We start from the raw sequence: 20,529 nt of genomic DNA, 5'->3' as shown, positions 1-20,529 counted from the left end.
GAAAAGAGAGCCCTCTTCTTTTCCCGGCCTTTTGCAGAACACAGTAGACAGAACTGCCACCTTCAATTGGTACTTTATTCTTTGCTGCTGTTTTTGTATAAAATGACCTATCCCACGTTTTTGCATGGATTTAAAATCAAGGGACTTCCTATGGAAGTCCTGTTTTATTCCAGGTGAAGGGAAGAAAGTGTATACACTTTTGGCAGGTTATACACCTCAAATGTGATGAGATTTCTGATGTTGCCGGGAGATGGAGAGGTTTCCTGATGCCTCACCTGCAGGGTCCTGTGCCTCTGAAACTCTAGCCATGAGCTTTCCAGGTAGGACAGCTGCTCCCCAAGCCTCCTGAGGACACAGGAAGAGATGGAAGGAGCACCTTGACAGACTTACGTGAGTCTTCTCGAAGGAGTATTGACTCAGAACCCAGAGACAACACAAAACCCCTCACTTCCTCTGAGAGGGCCAAATACTGTGAGTCTGAAGTATGTGCCCGGTGTGAAATGATCTGTGGCCTGTTACTTACACAGGAAGCCCCCTGAACCTCCTGTACATGTGTTCATGTTCCCAGGCAGCTCTGCGACCCAGGACACAAATACTCCATTTTGGCTTCTGCTAGAACAGTCATGGTTCCTCTCCTAAAAGCCATGAGCAGCAGTTTCCGAGGGCCTGCATTCTCCACCTGCTGCATGATCGTGTGAGGGCTTCCTGTGGCACACAGCCCTCTGGGTGCTTGCGAACTAGCTTCAGGCACAGTCCGATTCTGGTGATCCAGTGATCTGTGGAAGTCCTGTCTTATTCCAGGTGAAGGGGGGAAAAGAAGCCTATACTTTGGCAGGTTATGAACTTTGAATGTGATGAAATGACACATTTGGCTGCTTTGGATAGTGTCTTAGAACCCTCATTGCTCAGACCTGAAGGCTACTTCTTGGCCCCTTTTCTTCAGAGACTAGACCATCAGAGGAGGATGTGTGGGATGTGTGGGATGGTAGGCAGACCCGCCTGTGGCATACTGAAAATCAAGCTCATCATACCTAAGAGGTTAGGAAATGGTCCTTTCCCACCTTAGAGCGCTATATAGGTGCTTTGGGCATATGTAACATTAGTCTCCTTCCTTGAAGCCACAAGCTAGTTTTCTTAGTTTTAAAATCCTGTGGTATGAATGGCATTTGTATATTAAAACACTTTTTAAAAAGACAGTTGAAAGGGGCAAGAGGAAACCAGGGCAGTTCTAGAGGAGTGCTGGTGACTGGATAGCAGTTTTCAGTGGCGTTCATCTAGGCAGCACGACCGTGTGTGTTGCCCCTGCCCTGGGCTCGCCGCCATGATATCTTCACCTTGCAGCTTGTGCTGAGACTGACCCAAGTGTAGCTAGCACTGGGACATAGATCCTTGTCTTCAGCACCTTCCAAGGAGCCAACTTTTATTCCCTTTCCTCTCTCCCCTCCCCACCTTGCTTCTTCCCAATTTAGTAACTTAGATCCTTCCAACGCATACATAGGTAGTTACCCCAGCCGGTTTGGATTACAGGCCTGTGCTGGAACATCATCTCAGTTGGCCACCTTCTTGGCAGGCTGTAGACCTGACATTTTGAGACAAGCCTAGAGTCAGGAGCAGGGACTTTGACTCTTAGGAATGAGCACACATGAGGGCAAGGCTGCTGGCAGACGTCTCCATTGTCCTTATGTTGTCTGTGTTGTATTTTTTTTTTTAGTTGACCATGGTGATTATTTTTTTAAACCATTGTTCATATACTGAAGTGAGCGATAGCACATTATCGTGTGCTTACTTTGTTTTATTTTTCTCCATCTCCCCTTGGCTTCCTAGAGTTTGGACATATTCCAGGCTAAATGCTTTTACTGAAGACTACAGAAAGGTTTGAAGTAGTGTGTGCATGGCATGCACGTATGTGAGTAATCTGGGGAAGAAGCAAAGATCTGTTTCATTCTTAGCCTCAGGCCTCATGAGGGTCTCCACAGGGCCAGAGCTCAGGTTACACAACCACTCCTTCGTCCTCACAGGAGATGTAGGGAGAAGAATCTGCAGGCTGCCTGTAGGACTGTTCACCAAGGGGGATACCAGCAGCAAGAGAGGGCACACGTTTAGCCCTGGACACTGTTTCTTACTGTGTGACTTGGCTAGAGTTGGGAGTTCCCCCAAAACATACGTATCCCCATTATACCAGAACCAAACCTCAACACAGCAAAGCTGTACTGTCTTTATGTGGCAAAAATGTTTCCTTGTAGGCCCCTTTTCAGGTAACAGTCTTCACAATGTATTTCCATCACGATTTAAGGAGCATCAGCAGCTTCTCAAGTGGGTAGTGAAAGCAGAAAAACGTACGCAAGGGGACATGGATCCAAAATGATGATGAAGCATCTCCCATGGGGAGGTGTTGGTGGGGAGATGATGGGCTAAAAAGGCAACTTTTCAAAAACACAGCTATCATAGAAAAGAAACTTGCCTCATGTAAACTGGATTGAGAAATTCTCAGTGATTCTGTAATGGTTTTTTTTTTTTTTTATGCAGAAGTAATGTATACTCTAGTATTCTGGTGTTTTTGTATTTATGTAATAATTTCTTAAAACCATTCAGCCAGATAACTATTTAATTTTTTTAAGAAAGTTGGAAAGGTCTCTCCTCCCAAGGACAGTGGCTGGAAGAGTTGGGGCACAGCCAGTTCTGAATGTTGGTGGAGGGTGTAGTGGCTTTTTGGCTCAGCATCCAGAAACACCAAACCAGGCTGGCTTAAACAAGTGGCCGCGTGTAAAAGCAGGCAGCTCTGAGTCAAATCTGGGCCCTTCCACAAGGGTCCTCTGAACCAAGCCCCACTCCCTTGCTGGGGGTGAAAGCATTACAGAGAGATGGAGCCGTCTATCCAAGAAGCCTTCACTCACCTTCACTGCTGCTGTTGCAACTCGGCTGTTCTGGACCCTTACTTTGGTGTGTGTTGAGGGGTGGGGACTAGACCATTGACTATGTTGATTACCTTCACTATTCAGCCAGCCTGACCTTTTAATAACTTTGTAAAAAGCATGTATGTATTTATAGTGTTTTAGATTTTTCTAACTTTTCTATCTTAAAAGCAGAGCACCTGTTTAAGCATTGTACCCCTATTGTTAAAGATTTGTGTCCTCTCGTTCCCTCTCTTCCTCTTGTAAGTGCCCTTCTAATAAACTTTTCATGGAAAAGCTCCTGTGCCAGGAGCTCAGTCTGATTCTTGCTGTTGTCTGTGGGTGGAGAGAAGATTTAAAGGGGAGCCCCGAGGGGTCCCAGGGACTTCAGGGCTCAGGAGGACCAGAGGAAAATATCTATAAGCCCAGATACACCTTGACCAACGATGTGCCAGGCCACATTCTGCCATGGTCCTCATGTAATATCCAGCTGCTCTCATTCACTCACCAAGGGCAACATGCAGTGCCAGCAGGAGCCCCTGGGCCATCTGCACAAAGGTCGAGTTTCTCAATGGGTGTATGTCGCTGTTGCCCAAGCCTAAACACCATGTGTGTCCCATCTGTCTCTGCAGTGCCATTTTGTATTTCACTTCCTCTGTACCCCAAGGCCTTTGGCAAATGACTGAATGCCACCAACCCAACCTCAAGCCACCTCTTGCCTCTGCTAGTCCCTCCTAGCCTGATTCCTCTGTATTGTCACAGTGTCTTAAATGCCACCAGATTTGTCTTCCCACAGGCATGGAGGTAACTTTAGTGTCACAAGTAACTTGGTTTCCACATCTTCCAGCTCAGATGACTGTTGGCACCTGTGAAAATTCATTTTGAATTCAAAACGCCCAAGGAGAAAGGGACTTCAAAGTTGTTTCCTTGGCTAGATCTTACACCGACCCCAGAAGATGTGGATAAAGAAAAACATTGATTAAAATGTAAAATGTTGGCCAGGCATGGTGGCTTAATGCCTGTAATTCCAGCACTTTGGGAGGCAGAGACAGGCAGATCACTTGAGGTCAGGAGTTTGAGACCAGCCTGGCCAACATAGCAGAACCCCGTCTTTACCAAAAAATACAAAAATTAGCCAGGTGTAGTGGCGCACGCCTGTAGTCCCAGCTACTTGGGAGGCTGAGATGGCAGAATCACTTGAACCCAGGAGGTGGAGGTTGCAGTGAACTGAGATCACACCACTGCATTCCAGCCTGGGCAACAGAGTGAGACACTGTCTCCAAAAAAAAAAAAGTAAAATGCCTTTTGGTTTTTAAGAGTCTGAATAAGCAGCGTTTGGGGGAGAAGGATGAAATGGGTTGGAATAATCTTCTGGTGTGACCACATCTGCAGCAGTCCTCCTAAGGACCTCCCCAGCATCCAAACACCTCCCTTAACAGGAGGAGGCAGGTTGCACTGTAAGGGCCCATAGATTTGGCCTCCAAGAACTGCATGAAATTCCTGCCTTTATGATGATTTGGTTGGTTCTTCCACCTTCCTACCCCCTTAACAGCTTTGTAGCCTATAGTTCTCAACACTGACCCAAACCAGTCCTTTTAACCCAGCCTGCTCCTTGAGATGCATGACTGTAAATTCCAGCTATTTGTCAGACGTGATCCAAAACACAGCGCCCCCAAAGTGAATCATCTTCCCACCTCACTTGAGCCAGCTCCCTTTTCTGCTTCCCCAGTTTTTATCAGTAGCCTCTTCCCTCCCATTTTCCAAGCCCGGAGCAGCTTGAGGAATGTCTTTTCCTTGCTCCCCATCACCTCTCTGCTGTGACCATCTCCCTTTTGGAAAGGCCCTACTCCCTGAACTTCCCGGTTCTCCTTGGCCCTCTCGTACAGTCTGCTTTTTTTCTTGGGCCTACACCTCTTCTGCCTGCTTCCTTGTTGGTATTCCCAGACCAATGTTCTGCTGACTCCTCCCTAAGTGATCTCATCTACCCTTATGATTTCAAGCCACACAAACGCTAATGACCCCCAAATCAGTACTTACAGCCCAAACTTTAATCCCAAGCTTCAGACTCATGTCCAGCTGACTGCTGGCACATGGAGGGGCCACAAGTACCTCAAACTCACAAATAGAATTCGTGGTGTCTCTTAAAACTATCCCTCTCCTCTGGCCTTCAGCCCTGTTTTAGACATGACCATTGACTCAACCTACATCCACAGAAACCACAGCGGTCCGCCAGTCCTCTGCTCCCCACCTCCACACAGTCCCACTCACACCACCCTAAACACACCTCTAGTGCCTGGAGAACTGCACCAGTGTCCTAGTGGGTCTCCTAGACTCCCGATGGCTTTCCTCTAAAGGCACCCTTTATACTGCCCCCAGTAACCAATCTGACCATAGATGCTTCCCCTAGTCCACTGCACACATTCTAAGGTCTTTGCCCTGGAGCACTTGGCCCTCATTTGCCCTTACCTAGCTTTCACCACTCCCTGCCTTATCCTCTATAGCCCGGCGATTCGCAGCCCTCATGGATCATCCTTGTCTTCATGGCTGCTTGTGCTTAGAACATCAACTTCTCCTCCCCCGCCACCCCTGCTCCCCAGCACACCACCACTTCGCCTGGCTAACTTTTACTAATGCTTTGTGCCTCCATTCAGACATCTCCAGGAAGCCTCTCATGAACATCCATCTCTGTTGCCACAGTCTCCCCTCTAGGCTGTGAGTTCATTGAGTGCAGGGTTTACATTTTATTCTCTTATCCCTGGCTTCTTTTTTGGCCACCACATACTTTTGCCAAGTAAATGACTCAGTGTCCATATCTAGTAGATTCTATCTTAGCAATATATTTTACATACATTTCCACAGTGCTTACAGCAATTCCATATATATGACTGAAGGAATATAGTTCCTGCTTACCTGCTATCACAGCTATTCCAAAATTCTCCTAATCTGTGTCCCTGTAGTCCAGGGATAGCAAATATATGGCAAAATTCCCCCCTTCTCTATTTCTCTATCCATGGCAAACTCATCACTGGGTTGGGTCCATCCTCAGCCTCAGACTCTTTCTCACAGCTAATTGGTTAGACAGATACTGCTAATACTGCTGCCACATTTTCCTGGAATGTAATTATGGTTAGATGCCTTTTCTGCTCAAAACCTTTGGCTCCTCACTTACCTGCAGAGTAGGCACAGACTCGGTATACCAAGTCCCCTCCAGCATCACACCATCCTCATCTGCCACCATTTCTCTATGTGGGCTCCTTGCATTTTCCCAGCACATCCCTTCACTCTTCTTTCCGTACCTGTGTTCAAGCCATAACTCCAACTCTGCTGCCTCCACTCACCTATCTGCCCCAATCCCTTATCCTTCTAGCTCAACTCAAGCAGCGTTACTTCCCCTAAGTCAGTGGTTCTCAAAGTGGGTCCCAGGACCGAACCAGCAGCATCAGTATCACCCGGGATGTTAACGACGCCAATTCTCAGGCCCCACGCCAGGCCTCCTGAATCGGCAGCTCTGTAGTGGGGCCTTCCAGGTGGCTGTGGCGTGGGCTCACTTCTGAGAACCACTGCTCTAAGATGCACTTCCTGTTCTCCCCAACCCACTGTGTTCTCTCCTTCCCACAGCCATAAGGGCTAGTCACAGCACTCTTCACATGCTGTCTTGGCATTGTCTTTTGTGACCTTGTCTGGTTTGCCCCCTGCTTCCACCCGAGTTGGACTCTGAGCTCATGGAAAGGAGAAACTACATCCTGACTGAAGTCTGTATCCTCTGCCACACCTTGCTCAGATTCTGGCACCAACAACGTTCACAGTGTTGGCTGGACCCTGAGTTCTTGTTTCTGCTCTCACCAGGGTAAAAGGAACAAATTTAAGGCTCTCTGACTTCACCATTAATGACTTCCTGAGAATTTCCTGGGGAAACATGATTGTGGCAGGCCATGTCCTTGGAATTCAGATTAAAAGAAACTTTTCTCTCCTAAACTATGCTGCTGTTTCCATAAAGTTCCTACCCTAGGCCTTAGTCCACATTTTTGTGTAATAGCATTAAAGCCACTTGGTGGATAATAGCAAGGGCAGGGGCAATGATTGGACACCTCCTTCATTAGAGAGAACCCAAGAGGCTTCCTAGTCAGTAAACTGGGCATGAGCAAGCAGCTTTGGGTGCCTGGTGATGCCTCCCAGATCTGTAGCTGTGCGGAGGAAGTGTTTGGGCCTAACAACGGATACACAGAAAGGGGTTTTAAAAGTTTTTTTTTTTTCTTTTTACCCCCAGGCCCGTGTTCCAAAGATGCAGTAATAACCATTAGGGCCAGGTTTTGAATCACAATGTTTTTCAAAAGGAAACAAAGTAGAACTGTAAATCCCTAAGAGTGGGAATATGCTATTGCTGTTACCTTTTTTTTTTTTTTTTTTGAGACGGAGTCTCACTCTGTCGCCCAGGCTGGAGTGCAGTGGTGCAATCTCGGCTCACTGCAAGCTCCGCCTCCCGGGTTCACGCCATTCTCCTGCCTCAGCCTCCTGAGTAGCCGGGACTACAGGCGCCCGCCACTGTGCCCGGCTAATTTTTTTTGTATTTTTAGTAGAGATGGGGTTTCACTGTGGTCTCGAACTCCTGACCTTGTGATCCGCCCGCCTCGGCCTCCCAAAGTGCTGGGATTACAGGCTTGAGCCACCGCGCCCGGCCTGCTGTTACCTTTTTTGTTCATTTTTCTGCAAGCCAGAGGAACAACTTAGAACACAGCAAGATACTTACTATGCTAGAACTTAATTCTGAGTAAAGAGACCTACGTTAAGAGCAAGCTTTGTGATGTTAACAACAGGCATATGTAATGCCAAAGTATGAAATTTAGAGGATTTCTCTTTTTTCTTTTAAGACGGATTCTCATTCTGTCGCCCAGGCTGGAGTGCAGTGGCACGATCTCGGCTCACTGGAAGCTCCGCATTCCAGGTTAAAGAGATTCTCCTGCCTCAGCCTCCCGAGTAGCTGGGACCACAGGTGCCTGCCACCACACCCAGCTAATTTTTTGTATTTTTAGTGGAGATGGGGTGTCACCGTGTTAGCCAGGATGGTCTCGATCTCCTGACCTCATGATCTGCCTGCCTTGGCCTCCCAAAGTGCTGGGATTACAGGCATGAGCCACTGCGCCCGGCCGAAATTTAGAGGATTTCTAAGACGTTTTCTCCAAGAGCTTACATGCCAAAGGTGCCGGGGATGGATCACTAAACCCTGAGTGGAATTGAAAATACTAGAATTATGCCCTGCCCAGTCAGCAGTCTACTTTCATGAGACATACAAATTATGGGAAAGTTAATAGGGGGTTGTTTTCAAACTAACCTTGTACTAACACCGTACTGGGTTCAGTACGCATGACCAGACTTTTTACACTTTCTTCACCTATAGTCCTCTAATAAGATTTGGTACTTAATGACATAATGCTGTAGCTAAATTGTCTATTGTAAAATTAACAGGGGCAGTAGGGAGAGTGAAGAGCAAGTCTAATGCATTAGAATATTCACTGAAACTCTTGTCTCCATCAATCAGAACGTTCTATGAATCAGAATCCCTAATGAATCAGAACCTCTGACCACACTGGACACGTTTGCTAAATTTAGCTTTGCATCAGCAAACGCTGAAGCTCAGAATAGTTTACAGAGCTCTCATCTTACCCTTAGACAGTGATTCTTCCAAGACTTTTTCCATGGCAGGCCAAGGCAAGGCAAGGGGCATTCCACACGTTCTCTCAATGGCCATTGTTAAGAGACTGGCCCAAGGTTAAAGGAATCTGACAAGCCATGGCAAAAATTGTTGATCCCGACCTCTCCACAGTGGGACCAGGAAATTAGCCATATATCACATTTTACGTGTTAGAAATAGTTTGCAGGAATGGCCTGACATGCTCTATGGTCCTTGAACCACATCCCATATTACTCAACCATCTAAGTCTAGCTTCCCTGAATCTCTAGCTTCTCTGAATTAGACGTGGCCAAGTTCTATAAATAGAGAGCAAGCAAACTGGTTCTGTCAATCTTCTCATACTCTGGCAGGATGGCATATTTTAAATTTATAAAAATATCTATGTCTTCATCACTCTAAAATTATTACATAACACATGATTTTCTCAGGGGAAAAATGTTTATTCTTGTCTTTCCTTACCTTCCAGCACTTATGTATGGATCTTCAAACTTTGTGATCATATTCATCCAACACAAACCATACTTTACAACCAAAACCAAGGGCCTACTATGTGCCAAACACTATGTTATGCAAATCGAGAAATGTTTAAGGAAAAAACAACCAAAAACCAAGTCTCTTATTTTAAATTCCAGCTGGCAATTCTGTAACAACTTGCGGTAGCGTGAACATAGGTCACTGTAGATAGACTGCAGCTATTACTGTAGTGTTAGCTCATGATCACTATTCTAACATGGGCTTTTAGTAGATTTCACTAGAGACCTTCATCCCATATGTCCCTAGAGGAGGCCAATATCCCTACATAGCTGAGGTCTTAAAAACATGACATTACATATGCAGGGTAAATTCCAAAATAGTGAGCTTGACAAACTCTTGCACTATTCACTCTATGTGTCTAATCCAATGAAGTATGGGCTTCCCTCGCTCATACCCCCTAAAAAAACCCACAAAATCATAATAATAGACATTAGCAGAGTTTATAAATAAATCACATTTTAATCATCTGGCTTTGTTTAATCTACCAAATCAAATTCACAGATTTTTCTAGTCTGGTCTGTTTTTTCTAACCAGATGGCCTAGTATATTTTCTAAAACCTTCCATCTTTTAAGGAAAACATGTTCCACCTTTTTTTTTTTGCAACCCCAGAGCCAACTTCCCTAATGCAATCACCTCAAAGAAACACTGATGGGCTGGTGGTGAACCACAGACTCAAAGTCCTTCAGAACATTAGAAAAAAAAAAAAAAAAGGAAGGAACAAAAGGTCACTAAGCAATGTCCAGTGTTCCCTGGAAAGCCTCTTCCTGAATGCTTCAGTCACTGAGCTGTCTCCTCCCTGTGGTCACTCCTGCTGGCCCCTGTAGCATTCCATTCCTTCTGCCATCTGTTTCAGGTTCTGCAGTGCTTATAAGGTGGTGTCTGGAGGGGTGTGAGCCTTATTTCTTTCTGCTCCTAACCCAACCTGTTTGTTTCATGCGGTGTAAATGGTTCTAGAGCCCACCTAGGCCAGAACCAGTTCTCAGCTGGTGTGTGGGCACCTTCCATTCACTGTACTATGTGCCAGTTCAGAGCCACAGCAATAATGATCACAGTGAAGGCTAATGATATGCATTACAAAGTCTACAAAAACAAATAAGGATTTTTATTTGCTGTACTTTCCACTCTTCCTTTAAAAACTTGCCATTTACTTATCAGTTCCTTTGGGGCAGACCCACTCACTCAAGACAAAGGATAAAGAACGAAAGATAGTCACCCAAGGTTCCAGGCTTGGAAGGGCAGAGAGGAGCTATGAACCTCGGAAGTCAAACAAGGTGCTCAGGAATTCACTGCCTAACATTTCGCTTCCCCACCCACCCCTTAGTGTTCCCCCTTTGGCAGTCATCTCTCTTTGGCTTTAAAGAGAAAAAGGGGGAAATGTGCCTTGTTTTGTGGGTATAAAGTATGACAACACAGCTCTGGCATCTCAAGCAGCAGGGGGGAACTCTAGCTAAGGCAGAAGAGTTTCTTCACGAAAATCACAATATATTATCACATACGGTCTCCATGGCCCATACAAGGACTCCTTAAGGTTCTCTCTAACATACAACGTATCTCCCACAACTCAGTAGAGAGGTTTTATTCTCACTGGAATAGAAATCCTTTGCCTCATTTATTACAGTCTAAAAACCCACACTGGCTTTTTCATTCTTTCTAGCATGAACTCAGACACTATACTTCAAAAGAATGCCCAGAGGCATTTTCTTAGGTAGAGACTAAGCGGTGGGCTAAGACTTCGGCCCCACATAGGTCACATCAATTCTGCAGATGCCTCCTTTCCTCCCAGTAAAAGTATCACAGCTCAGAGCTACAAGCTCCTTGAACGGAGAAAACCCAAATCGCCCAGGAAAGCTGACACAACTCCTGACGTGCAGTATCAAGTGTGAATGCTGGAAATGCTACTTAAAAGGTTGACCAGGAATGGCCTGGAGGTTGTCTTCAACTTGAGTAAATCACACAGACCTCTGAGATTTATCCTACCCTCATTCCTAGAACAACAAAAAAGTATATTTAAGAAATCCTCACTCATTACTATCACTGTATTCCTCACTCTCTTACAATATACTGAGGAAAAAAGGATTTCTCCTTAACCTTCTACTAAAAACTAAAATTAAGGGGACCCTATAAACAAGTCAGGCAGCCAACATGATAATGGCAATTTTGGCAAAATATGACTGGGCTGAGTAGAGAGGTATCTCAGAGACAGCTAGCATCTTTGTTAGTCAAACCCTAGTATGAATAATTTAGTGCTCTTCATCAGATGAAAGGCCTTCAATTTCATCTCTGTCTCCCCCAATTGCCATCCAGAATGCTTTGGCCACCTGTGGACAGAAGCATGCAACAAATGTTAGGCAACAGCTACATTTCAGCTTGTTTCATATGTTATGCCTTGAACTGACTGAGACCTAAAATTCTGCACGTTGCCCTCCAGTCCTCTGGCAACACATATCAAAACCCTTGAATACCATTTGATCCATGATCGCCACATCTAGAAATTTATACCAATGATATATTTAGAGTTGTATACAAAGATGATGTGTAAGGATATGCACAGCTTCATTATTTATAGAAGCAAAAAATGCACAAGACCTAAATGTCCAAAAGGGAACAGGATAAATTATGACACATTCATATCAGAGAACACCATCAACCATCCAAGTTTCCTGCCAATAACATGTGTTGTGTTGGTAATAATATAACAAAACAACTAAGAGTTTTCTGGCCCAATAGTTAGAAAGGCAAACATTGTGAGTCTCAATGAAGGTTCCATGTCACTCACCATAGAGGTGAAAAATCTTGGTTTGAATGCAGCAACTATACTATTACTGTATAAATATTTAAGTAGTTAGAAGTTAATATTCAATGAAAAGCTCACACTAAGACCCTTTAGAAATACACAAGTGTGATATATAATTATAATAATAGCACTGGACCTTTTATAGGTACTCACTAAATACCTGGCTGATTGTCTCACCTTTTCTGCATGCACTTTTCTTTGCTCGTGAGGAAGCGTCGCAGCCTTGTCTAGGGGGAAAATACATCTTAAGAAATTTGTCTAATAGCACAGGACATGTAACACGCTGAAAGAAACAGAAGGCAAAAGCAGGAAAAGTAAAAGGAAAGAGAATGAAGATGGAAATTTTTTTTTACCAAGTCCCACAAGTAGCTAAGTTTCTCAAGACAGCTGAGACCAGAACAAGGAATCCAATCCAGCAGTGAACAAAATAAAATGCTACTACATAAAACAGACAAGCATCAATACGGGAACATATTAGACACAATGGATCCGATTACCTTTCATTTCCTTTAACTTTGAAAAGAGTCTTTCAAAATTCTCCACATCTCCTCCTCCAGTAGTAAGACTGGCTAGTTCTTGAATATCCAGATCTAACATGGGATCTGAAATAGGGATTTGTCACATTATCCGTCACGTTATTTGCATATGTGCTACAGTGAGAGAATCCTAAGGCAAATGATAACCTTGATGAAGTCACCAATGATCGAAGGGCCAGTGTATACCAGCTTTACAGTTCATGGTGCCTTGCCCTGCTTGGCTGCTAGTGGGCCCTCACAAATGAAGAGTAACTATTTTATCCTCACAACATTGACATGAGGTAAAGAGTACTATTTCCATTCTAAAGATAAGAAAACCACAGCTCAGAGTTGAAGTGACTTGCCGAGGTCACAGCTAGTAAGTGGATCCAGACACAGGGGTTACCAACTCCAAAAGCATACTCACTTGACTAAGGTACATTGATTCACCAATAAATGACTAAAGTTTATACCATATTTTACTGTACAACAAATATTTTCACATCTATTATTGACAACAACTATAAAAGGTGATTAGAACAGATAACATTATCTGAGAATAACAGAAAATGATATGAAAAAAAACCTGTATCTAAAAATGAACTCATCTAAAAGTATAGCTATGCAGAGGTAGAGCTGATTTAAATGCATATTTCCTTACTACAAATCTTTTACGGTTTCTACCTTGGCACACTGCTACTTTATTAAAGTTTGTTTTTAATCAGAAATTTAACTTCTTCTCCATTCCAGGCCCACTACCTTTAGAATGTCTTCCCTGCCCATCCCAGTTTCACAGGTCTGCTTCCTTAGAATTCTTTCTACATTTACCGTTTCTAGAACTGTCTTAGCACTTGCATATATTACCTTGTATTCTAACATTTCTCCACCACTACTTTAATAAATACTACCATCATAAGAGAGAGAGTTTGCTTTGGATCTGCACCACTGAATGCTTTAACTTACATGGTTCCATTTCATCTTTGCAAGAGCCCTATGAGGAAAGATTTATCACCATTATTTTACAGAAGAGGAAACTAACACCAACAGAGGTTAATTTACTCAAGGTCAGGCCATTACTAGTGATAAAGCCATGATTTGAACCCAGCAGGGTTCCAATTACTAAGGACTCCAATGCCTATGACCTTAATCATTAAATTATAGGTCCTATCTCTATATTTTTAGACTAAGCTCCATGAAGATAGGATGACTTATAATTATTTGCATCTATCACAATGCCATATAGACAATTTGGTGTTAAAAATGTATTTTGGTTAATAAATTTGCTTTCGTTCAATGGACATGTTGTGTAGGAAGTTGGTATATAGGGCTGAAGATAAAAGTTTGTGATTTATCTGTGTATACATAATAATTGAGCTGTTAATGTAGACAGAATCACTCCATGCCTAAACATAGATTTGGAAGAGTTTAAATGGAGCAATGAAGAATGACAATAATTAAAGGCTGAGAAAAGGAGGGTATCTACCAAAGAAAGAGAAGGAATAATCAGAGAAGTAGGAAGAAAACCAGGTGACATCGTGTTGGGTGAGGCACGGGAAGATAATGTTTCAAAGAGGAATTGATCTGTAACACTGAATGCCGCCACAAGGTCAAGATGAGAACTGGAAAATATCTACCCGATTTAGTGGCATGGAGGTCATTGTTGGCCTTTGCACAGAGCTGCTGTACTGGCACACCAGGGGCAAAAGACAGACAGGAGTGAGGTGAGGGGCAAATGGGAGGTGAGGAATAGAACCAAGTTTAGTAAAGAGATAAGGAGGAAGACGTGGGATTGAGGAAGTGTTTGATTTTTATTGATTTGGTTTTGCCTTAAATTTTTTTCTTAATTTAGTCTTTAAAAAAAACTTGCAAAAATAGTATACAGAGTTCCTATATGCTCTTCACCCACTTTCCCCTAGTGTTAACATTTTATATGACCATGGTACAATTATAAAAATCAAGAAGTTCATATTGGCATAATGCCATTAACCACACCATAGACTTCATCAGTTTTTCCACTAATATCCTTTTTCTGTTCCAAGATCCTACATGGAATTTAGTTGTCAAATCTCCTTAGTCTTTTCCAATTTGTGACAGTTCTTCAGTCTTTCATTGTCTTTCATGACTTTAACACATGTATGGTCAGTTACTTGTATAATGTCCCTTAACCGGGTTTATCAGTTGTTTTCTCATTATTAGATTTCAGTTAGGCATTTTTGGTGAGATTACGTTCTCACTGCATCCTATAAGAAGGGCTATTATGTCAATATGTCCTATTACCAGTGATGTTAATAATTAAATTACTTCATTATATAATTAAAGTGGCTGGTATCTGATGAGTTTCTCCAGTGTAAAGTTACTATTTTCCCCTTTGTAATAAATAAATATCTTGAGAGAGATACTTTTAGACTATGCAGATATACTTCTCCTCAAACTTTCACCACTAATTTTAACATCCATCAGTGGATCTTGCCTGCTACAACTATTACTGTGTTTTGTGCCTAATGATGGCTTTCTACTTTCTTCATTCCTTCTATATTTATTACTTGGGATTCTTCTGTAAGGAGATACTGTCCTTTCTTTCTCATTTGTTTATTCAATTATTTATTTATATTAGTATGAACTCATGGATAGTTAGCTTATTCTACGGCTTATAACCCAATACTATATTAAATTACTTTGCTGATTAAATTGTTCCAGATTTAGCCACTGGAAGCTCTTTCAGGTTCTTTTTTGAGAATTTTCTTAATTTCTGGTACCATGAGATGCTCCAGGGTCATCCTGTATTTTTCTTGCCCAAGTCCAGGAATCAACCACTTCTCCAAGAAGCCCTATTTCCTTTTATTGGAGAATGGTATTTAGAAAGCAAGATCTGGCCAGGCGCAGTGGCTCACACCTATAATCCAAGCACTTTGGGAGGCCGAAGATGGTGGATCACCTGAGGTCGGGAGTTTGAGACCAGCCTGACCAACATGGAGAAACCCCATCTCTACTAAAAACAAAACAAAACAAACAAAAAATTAGCCAGGCGTGGTGGCACATGTCTGTAATCCCAGCTACTCAGGAGGCTGAGGCAGGAGAATCGCTTGAACCCAGGAAGCAGAGGTTGCGGTGAGCCGAGATCGCGCCACTGCACTCCAACCTGGGCAACAAAAGCGAAACTCTGTCTCAAACAAAAACAAAAACACAACAACACACACACAATAAAAGAAAGCAAAATCTGAGTGCTAAGTGTGTCCACCGCTATGGCAATATTATTGCTTCTAGGCCTCTCAGTGGACAGAACTAGGAAATACGTGTGTGTATACTAATACACACATACACACACATCTGCATTTATTTTCTAACTGTAAGTATATTTTTAAAACCATGAGTTCATACTGATACATTAGATGCCAATCCAGTACTAAAGGGTACATCTCGACCTTCCCTTTTCTTTATTGGTAACCTTTTTCCTCTGGCAATAAGAAACCTAGCTCTCACTATCTATATTTTCTTATTTTCTATATGTCAGTATATGTGTGGTATATAAAATATCTATATAAAACATTTCAGAATTGCTGAGCCATACCCTGATAAGAAACAAATTTACTAAGTAGAGTTCAGTATTTGTGTTCAGTTCTTTTTGTTTTTAGTCTTATGGTATCTAGTCCAATTACTGTTTTCTACAGTTACTTAGGTTTAAGTGCTTGAAGTCCCCACCCACTTCAGTGTGATTACTAGTTTGTTTTAACGGCAGAGACTTGGGCAGGTTTAAAAGCCAATGGGAAGGATTCAATTGAGAGGATAAGATTGAATAAACTGGAGAGAAAAAAATATATACATGATTTTTTCTTCTTCATATGTTTCTATAACCAATCACTTGAGTTTTCTACATGAATTATCTTATAATAAGAAAAAAGAGTTTTAAAAATTTATTACTGCACATGAGCCCTCTGTAGCATAAAGATAAAGTAGGAGTATCAGTAGTTCCCCAGCAAAAGAAGATTTATAGTTATTGTCAAGTAAGCTCCTTAGTTTTCTGGCTTTTGGATGGCATATTGGATTCCAGTTTCAGCTCTAGGCCCTTCTTGCTAGATGTCCTTGGACAAGTTATTAAACTTCTCTGGGCTTCATCTCCATAAAATAACTTCTCTGCAAAACTTCATTACCAAATGAGAAAGGGGATATAAAAGAACTTTAAAAGGATGTGGAAGGGCTTATAAATACAAAGTTGTATTATTCTTGTCACCATCAAGTCTGACTACTGTTAAATATTATGAAAAAACGATATGATACAGAGCTAGCTATTTTGCCACCTGGTTCTGTCTGCTTTGGCTACGATGATCTGAATCAAGATCCTGCTAGGAGAATTAAAGAGAAAATGGTGCTCACGTATTTGTTATGTATTTGTTCTTCTTCCTTTTTCTGATAGCCACTGGCAAGGCTCACATTCATGTGTGGTACACTACCACTTTTTTTCCCTTCTCTGTGTTTAAAGTCAATTTCCCCCTCAATGATTTCTGCCCAGATACCTATTCCAAGTTGCACAAAGCTCTCTCTCAGCAGCCAAAGGAGGAACTTACCCACAATGCTATCAACCTGGGCATCTGTTGTGTTAGATGCACCACTCCGATGATCAGAGAGGGATTCAGTCCTATCTGCTGCTGGCAAATGGGGTTGCTGTTGAGGAAAATACACATAAGCAACAATTTAATAGTAGACTATTCCAGAACTAAATCCAAAAAAGCTCACACTTTCAGTCCTTGGTTGGCTTGAGAAAAGAGTAATAGGAACTGGAGGCAAAGAAAGAAGAGCAAGATCATATTAAAAAAATAAAAGGCTAAAAATTCACTAACCCAGGAGTACTTTCCCCCAAGGAAGAACTAGAAAGTGTTGATTTTGCTTTAGACTATTAAAACATGTTTTTTGTTTGTCTCATTTAAGATCCAAGTTATATTCAAAATGTGAAAATGTAACACAATCATAACACAAATAGCTCAGAGGCTATTGAAAAAGATCCCTGGAAAGACAGTGTGGCACTGTATAATTTGCTCTTGGCTCCAGCTGCTCACCAAGGTAAACTTGGAACAAAGTTCTTAAGGACGCAGGGTTGAAACTGGACTACAAGCTCATTGAGGACAGGGACCTTGCCTCGGATTTGCCAAGGTCTTTTATACAGGAAGTACTAAAAAAGCACCATCAAATTTACTTTCTATTTAAAGATCTGAAGGCAAATTAATGCCTCAGGGAAATCCTAGCATATTTTAGAAAGCACCCTAATAAAAATAAAACCAAAGCTGTAAACATCTTGAAAGGGCTCACTGCATTAGCAAGGGCTGTTTTAGGCTTTCCTTTCGTCTATTTTTAACATTCTCCATCACCTTTTAAATGGAAAGGAAAACAATGGTGAATGTGTAAAGATTCACAATGACAAGGAGAAATTAAAGCCAAAGAAGGAAAAAAGATCCAAGAAGAACCTTTACCTCTGGGTGACAGGGATCTGCTAACCCAATGCTATGGTTTGTTCCAGTCAATGAGTTGAGAAGGTTAAAGCCTTGGTTCCTATCTAAAAAGGAAAAACACAATCACTGAAATTAGTCATTTGCATTTTAAACTGTTCAAATGACTAGGATGATGAAAGAAAGGCTATTCATTTGTTTTCAAAGTTCTAACTACATATATGTATTTTTTTGAGACAGGGTCTCACTCTGTCACCCAGGCTAGAGTGCAGTGGCACAATCACAGCTCAATGCAACCTTGAACTCCTAGGCTCAAGTGACCCTCCTTCCTCAGCCTCCTGAGTAGGTGGGAATACAGGTGCCTGCCACTGTACCTGGTTATTTTTTTTTTTTTTAATTGTTTCTTGTTTTTTGTAGAGACAGGGTCTCATTATGTTGCCCAGGCTGGTCTTGAACTCCTGGCCTCAAGCCACCTCCTGAATCAGCTTTCCAAAGTGCCAAGATTACAGGCTTGAGCGACACCCCTGGCCCTGAATACACTTTTTTAAAGTACATTTTTTTTAAAAAATCACAGACTATTAGTCCAGGTGGAAAATAATAGCAGGGCCATTATAGACAAACAAAAGGCCACTGGTTCTATTTGCAAAGATTAATAGCACTAATGCTTTAATAGCCACTATGAACTAATATTCCACTGTTTTAAATAATCAAAAACATTTTAAAAATCAACAAAGGCATTCATATCAGGTGAAAAGGAATATGAATGCTTTTTGAAAAAAGCTCCAGGGCTGGGTGCGGTGGCTCACACCTGTAATCACAGCACTTTGGGAGGCTGAGGCGGGTGGATCACAAGCTCAGGAGTTCAAGACCAGTCTGGCCAACATGGTGAAGCCTCGTCTCTACTAAAAATACAAAAAATTAGCCAGGCATGGTGGTGGGTGCCTGTAATCTCAGCTACTCGGGAGGCTGAGGCAGGAGAATCACTTGAACCCGGCAGGCGGAGGTTGCAGTGACCTGAGATTGCACCATTGCACTCCAGGCTAGGCAACACTGCGAGAGACTCTGTCTCGAAAAAAAAGAAAAAGAAAAAAGCTCTAATTTAGATATGAATGAAGCAACTGCAGTTAAGGCTCCCAGTATGCTGTTTGTATTTACAATGGAGGACAAATCTGGAGCAAAACATCTAGCACTGTTCAGAGTACAAGGGCCAGCCTTGATCCAGCAGTGTTCCCCAGAATGACCTGGAACACTTTATTAAAACTATCCTAGTATTCAAGGACTCTACCTGAGATTCACTGAGTCAGCATCGTTAGGATAAAGATCATGGAATCTCAACTTTTAGCAAGTACTCCAGGAGGGTCTTATGAACACAGCAGTTCGAAAAACACTGCCTTAGAGTAGAACATGAGACTATAATCCAAGAGTAACAGTACAGAAGTCAAAGACTTTTTCTCTCAAAAAGACAACTTTCTCCCACCTTGCCTTTCCTCTCTCTATCTCTTCCCTGACCTACTCTCATCTCTCTTTCTCTAAACCACCTATAAATTCCCTACACCCTTTCCCCCGCCAGAGAGTTGCTCATATAGAGATATCAAAAGAGAGAAACTTTGCAGTGTCCTTTCTTATCCCTTTCACTTGGGAAGATCTGCTTTTCAAACTGGGATGAAGCCTCAAATGTGCCTGCTAGGCTGTAGCCTGCAGATTTCTGGAGCTTGACTCTCGCCACGGAGGCAGTCATATGCAGCTATCAACCCAGTACCTCTGCATTAAAAGCTACCTTGGTCCGGGCAAAACGAAGAGGCTGCTGCTGCCCTACTGCTTTTCATTCTGTACAACCTCAACAGTGGCAGCATGGTCAGAGGTTCATGTGTACTCCTGGAGCCCCCCTTATCTCCTCATCCAAAGGCCTGGTGTCCAATCCAAAGACAGGGGGCTAAGGTTTCAGCAGGGTAGGACATGTAGGCTCAGTGGCCCAAGAGAAGCAGATCCATGCAGTGTCCTACGATGACAGTTTCAGAGCCTAAGGATGTTTATTCAAACATCAGCATGGTTCTTTCTTTTGGCCAATGTGGTGTTGATTTGAAAGTAGCTGTACGTAGTTATGTAATACTCAGACATGGATTTTACCTGTCATGAAGATATACATGAGTGCTCTTATGATATACTTTAAGCTATTTGTACAAAAGGTAATATCTGAGTAATAAACTACTTCTGCAAGAGAGTCTTCACTTCTATTACTGGAAATAACTTGGACCTTGGGTAATTTTCCAATTCAGTTCATAAATCTCTCCATATTCTAATTCCATAGCTTATATTTTTCCTCTGTTAGGCAACCCCTAAACTTGGCAGGCCGGACTGCAACTCAAAGGATAATGCAATACAATGTCAGCTTATGCATGTTATGAAACCAAAGCAGTCTATTTGAAATGCCTCATTCCTTACAGTGGCTACCTGTAAGGAGAACTGGGATGGACAGGAGTTAGGAGTAGGAGCTAGATTCATCACTGTATACTGTAAACCTTTCATTTTTGTTACATGTTCATGTATTATTTACCTATTCAAAGAGATTTTTTTGAAAAATTTTTTTTTTTTTTTGAGACGGAGTCTGGTTCTGTGGCCCAGGCTGGAGTGCAGTGGCGTGATCTCGGCTCACTGCAAGCTCCACCT

At 42.5% G+C, this 20,529-nt stretch overlaps 1 protein-coding gene across 4 annotated transcripts in view; it reads right to left on the bottom strand.

Moving 5' to 3' along the window:
- Positions 1-9,553: 9,553 nt before the first annotated feature.
- AAGAB (alpha- and gamma-adaptin binding protein) overlaps positions 9,554-20,529 on the bottom strand; it is a 63,445-nt gene continuing 52,469 nt past the window's right edge. For 3 of the 4 annotated variants that reach the window (XM_011940349.1, XM_011940348.1, XM_011940347.1), the window contains exons 6-10: positions 17,887-17,969; positions 16,987-17,083; positions 12,407-12,511; positions 12,087-12,136; positions 9,554-11,433 (exon numbers count right to left, since the gene is read on the bottom strand). In XM_011940349.1, the coding sequence (XP_011795739.1) occupies positions 11,356-11,433; positions 12,087-12,136; positions 12,407-12,511; positions 16,987-17,083; positions 17,887-17,969 (413 nt within the window). In that variant the 3' untranslated portion in view covers positions 9,554-11,355. Of the gene's footprint in view, positions 12,137-12,406; positions 12,512-16,986; positions 17,084-17,886; positions 17,970-20,529 lie in introns of all 4 variants that reach the window. The other variant, XM_011940346.1, reaches the window with a different exon arrangement.

This window comes from Colobus angolensis, unplaced genomic scaffold, assembly GCF_000951035.1.
Source record: "Colobus angolensis palliatus isolate OR3802 unplaced genomic scaffold, Cang.pa_1.0 Scaffold19, whole genome shotgun sequence".
Classification (NCBI taxonomy): Eukaryota; Metazoa; Chordata; class Mammalia; order Primates; family Cercopithecidae; genus Colobus; species Colobus angolensis.
The sequence above is the reverse complement of the archived record's forward strand: the minus strand, read 5'-3'. Positions and strand labels throughout refer to the sequence as shown.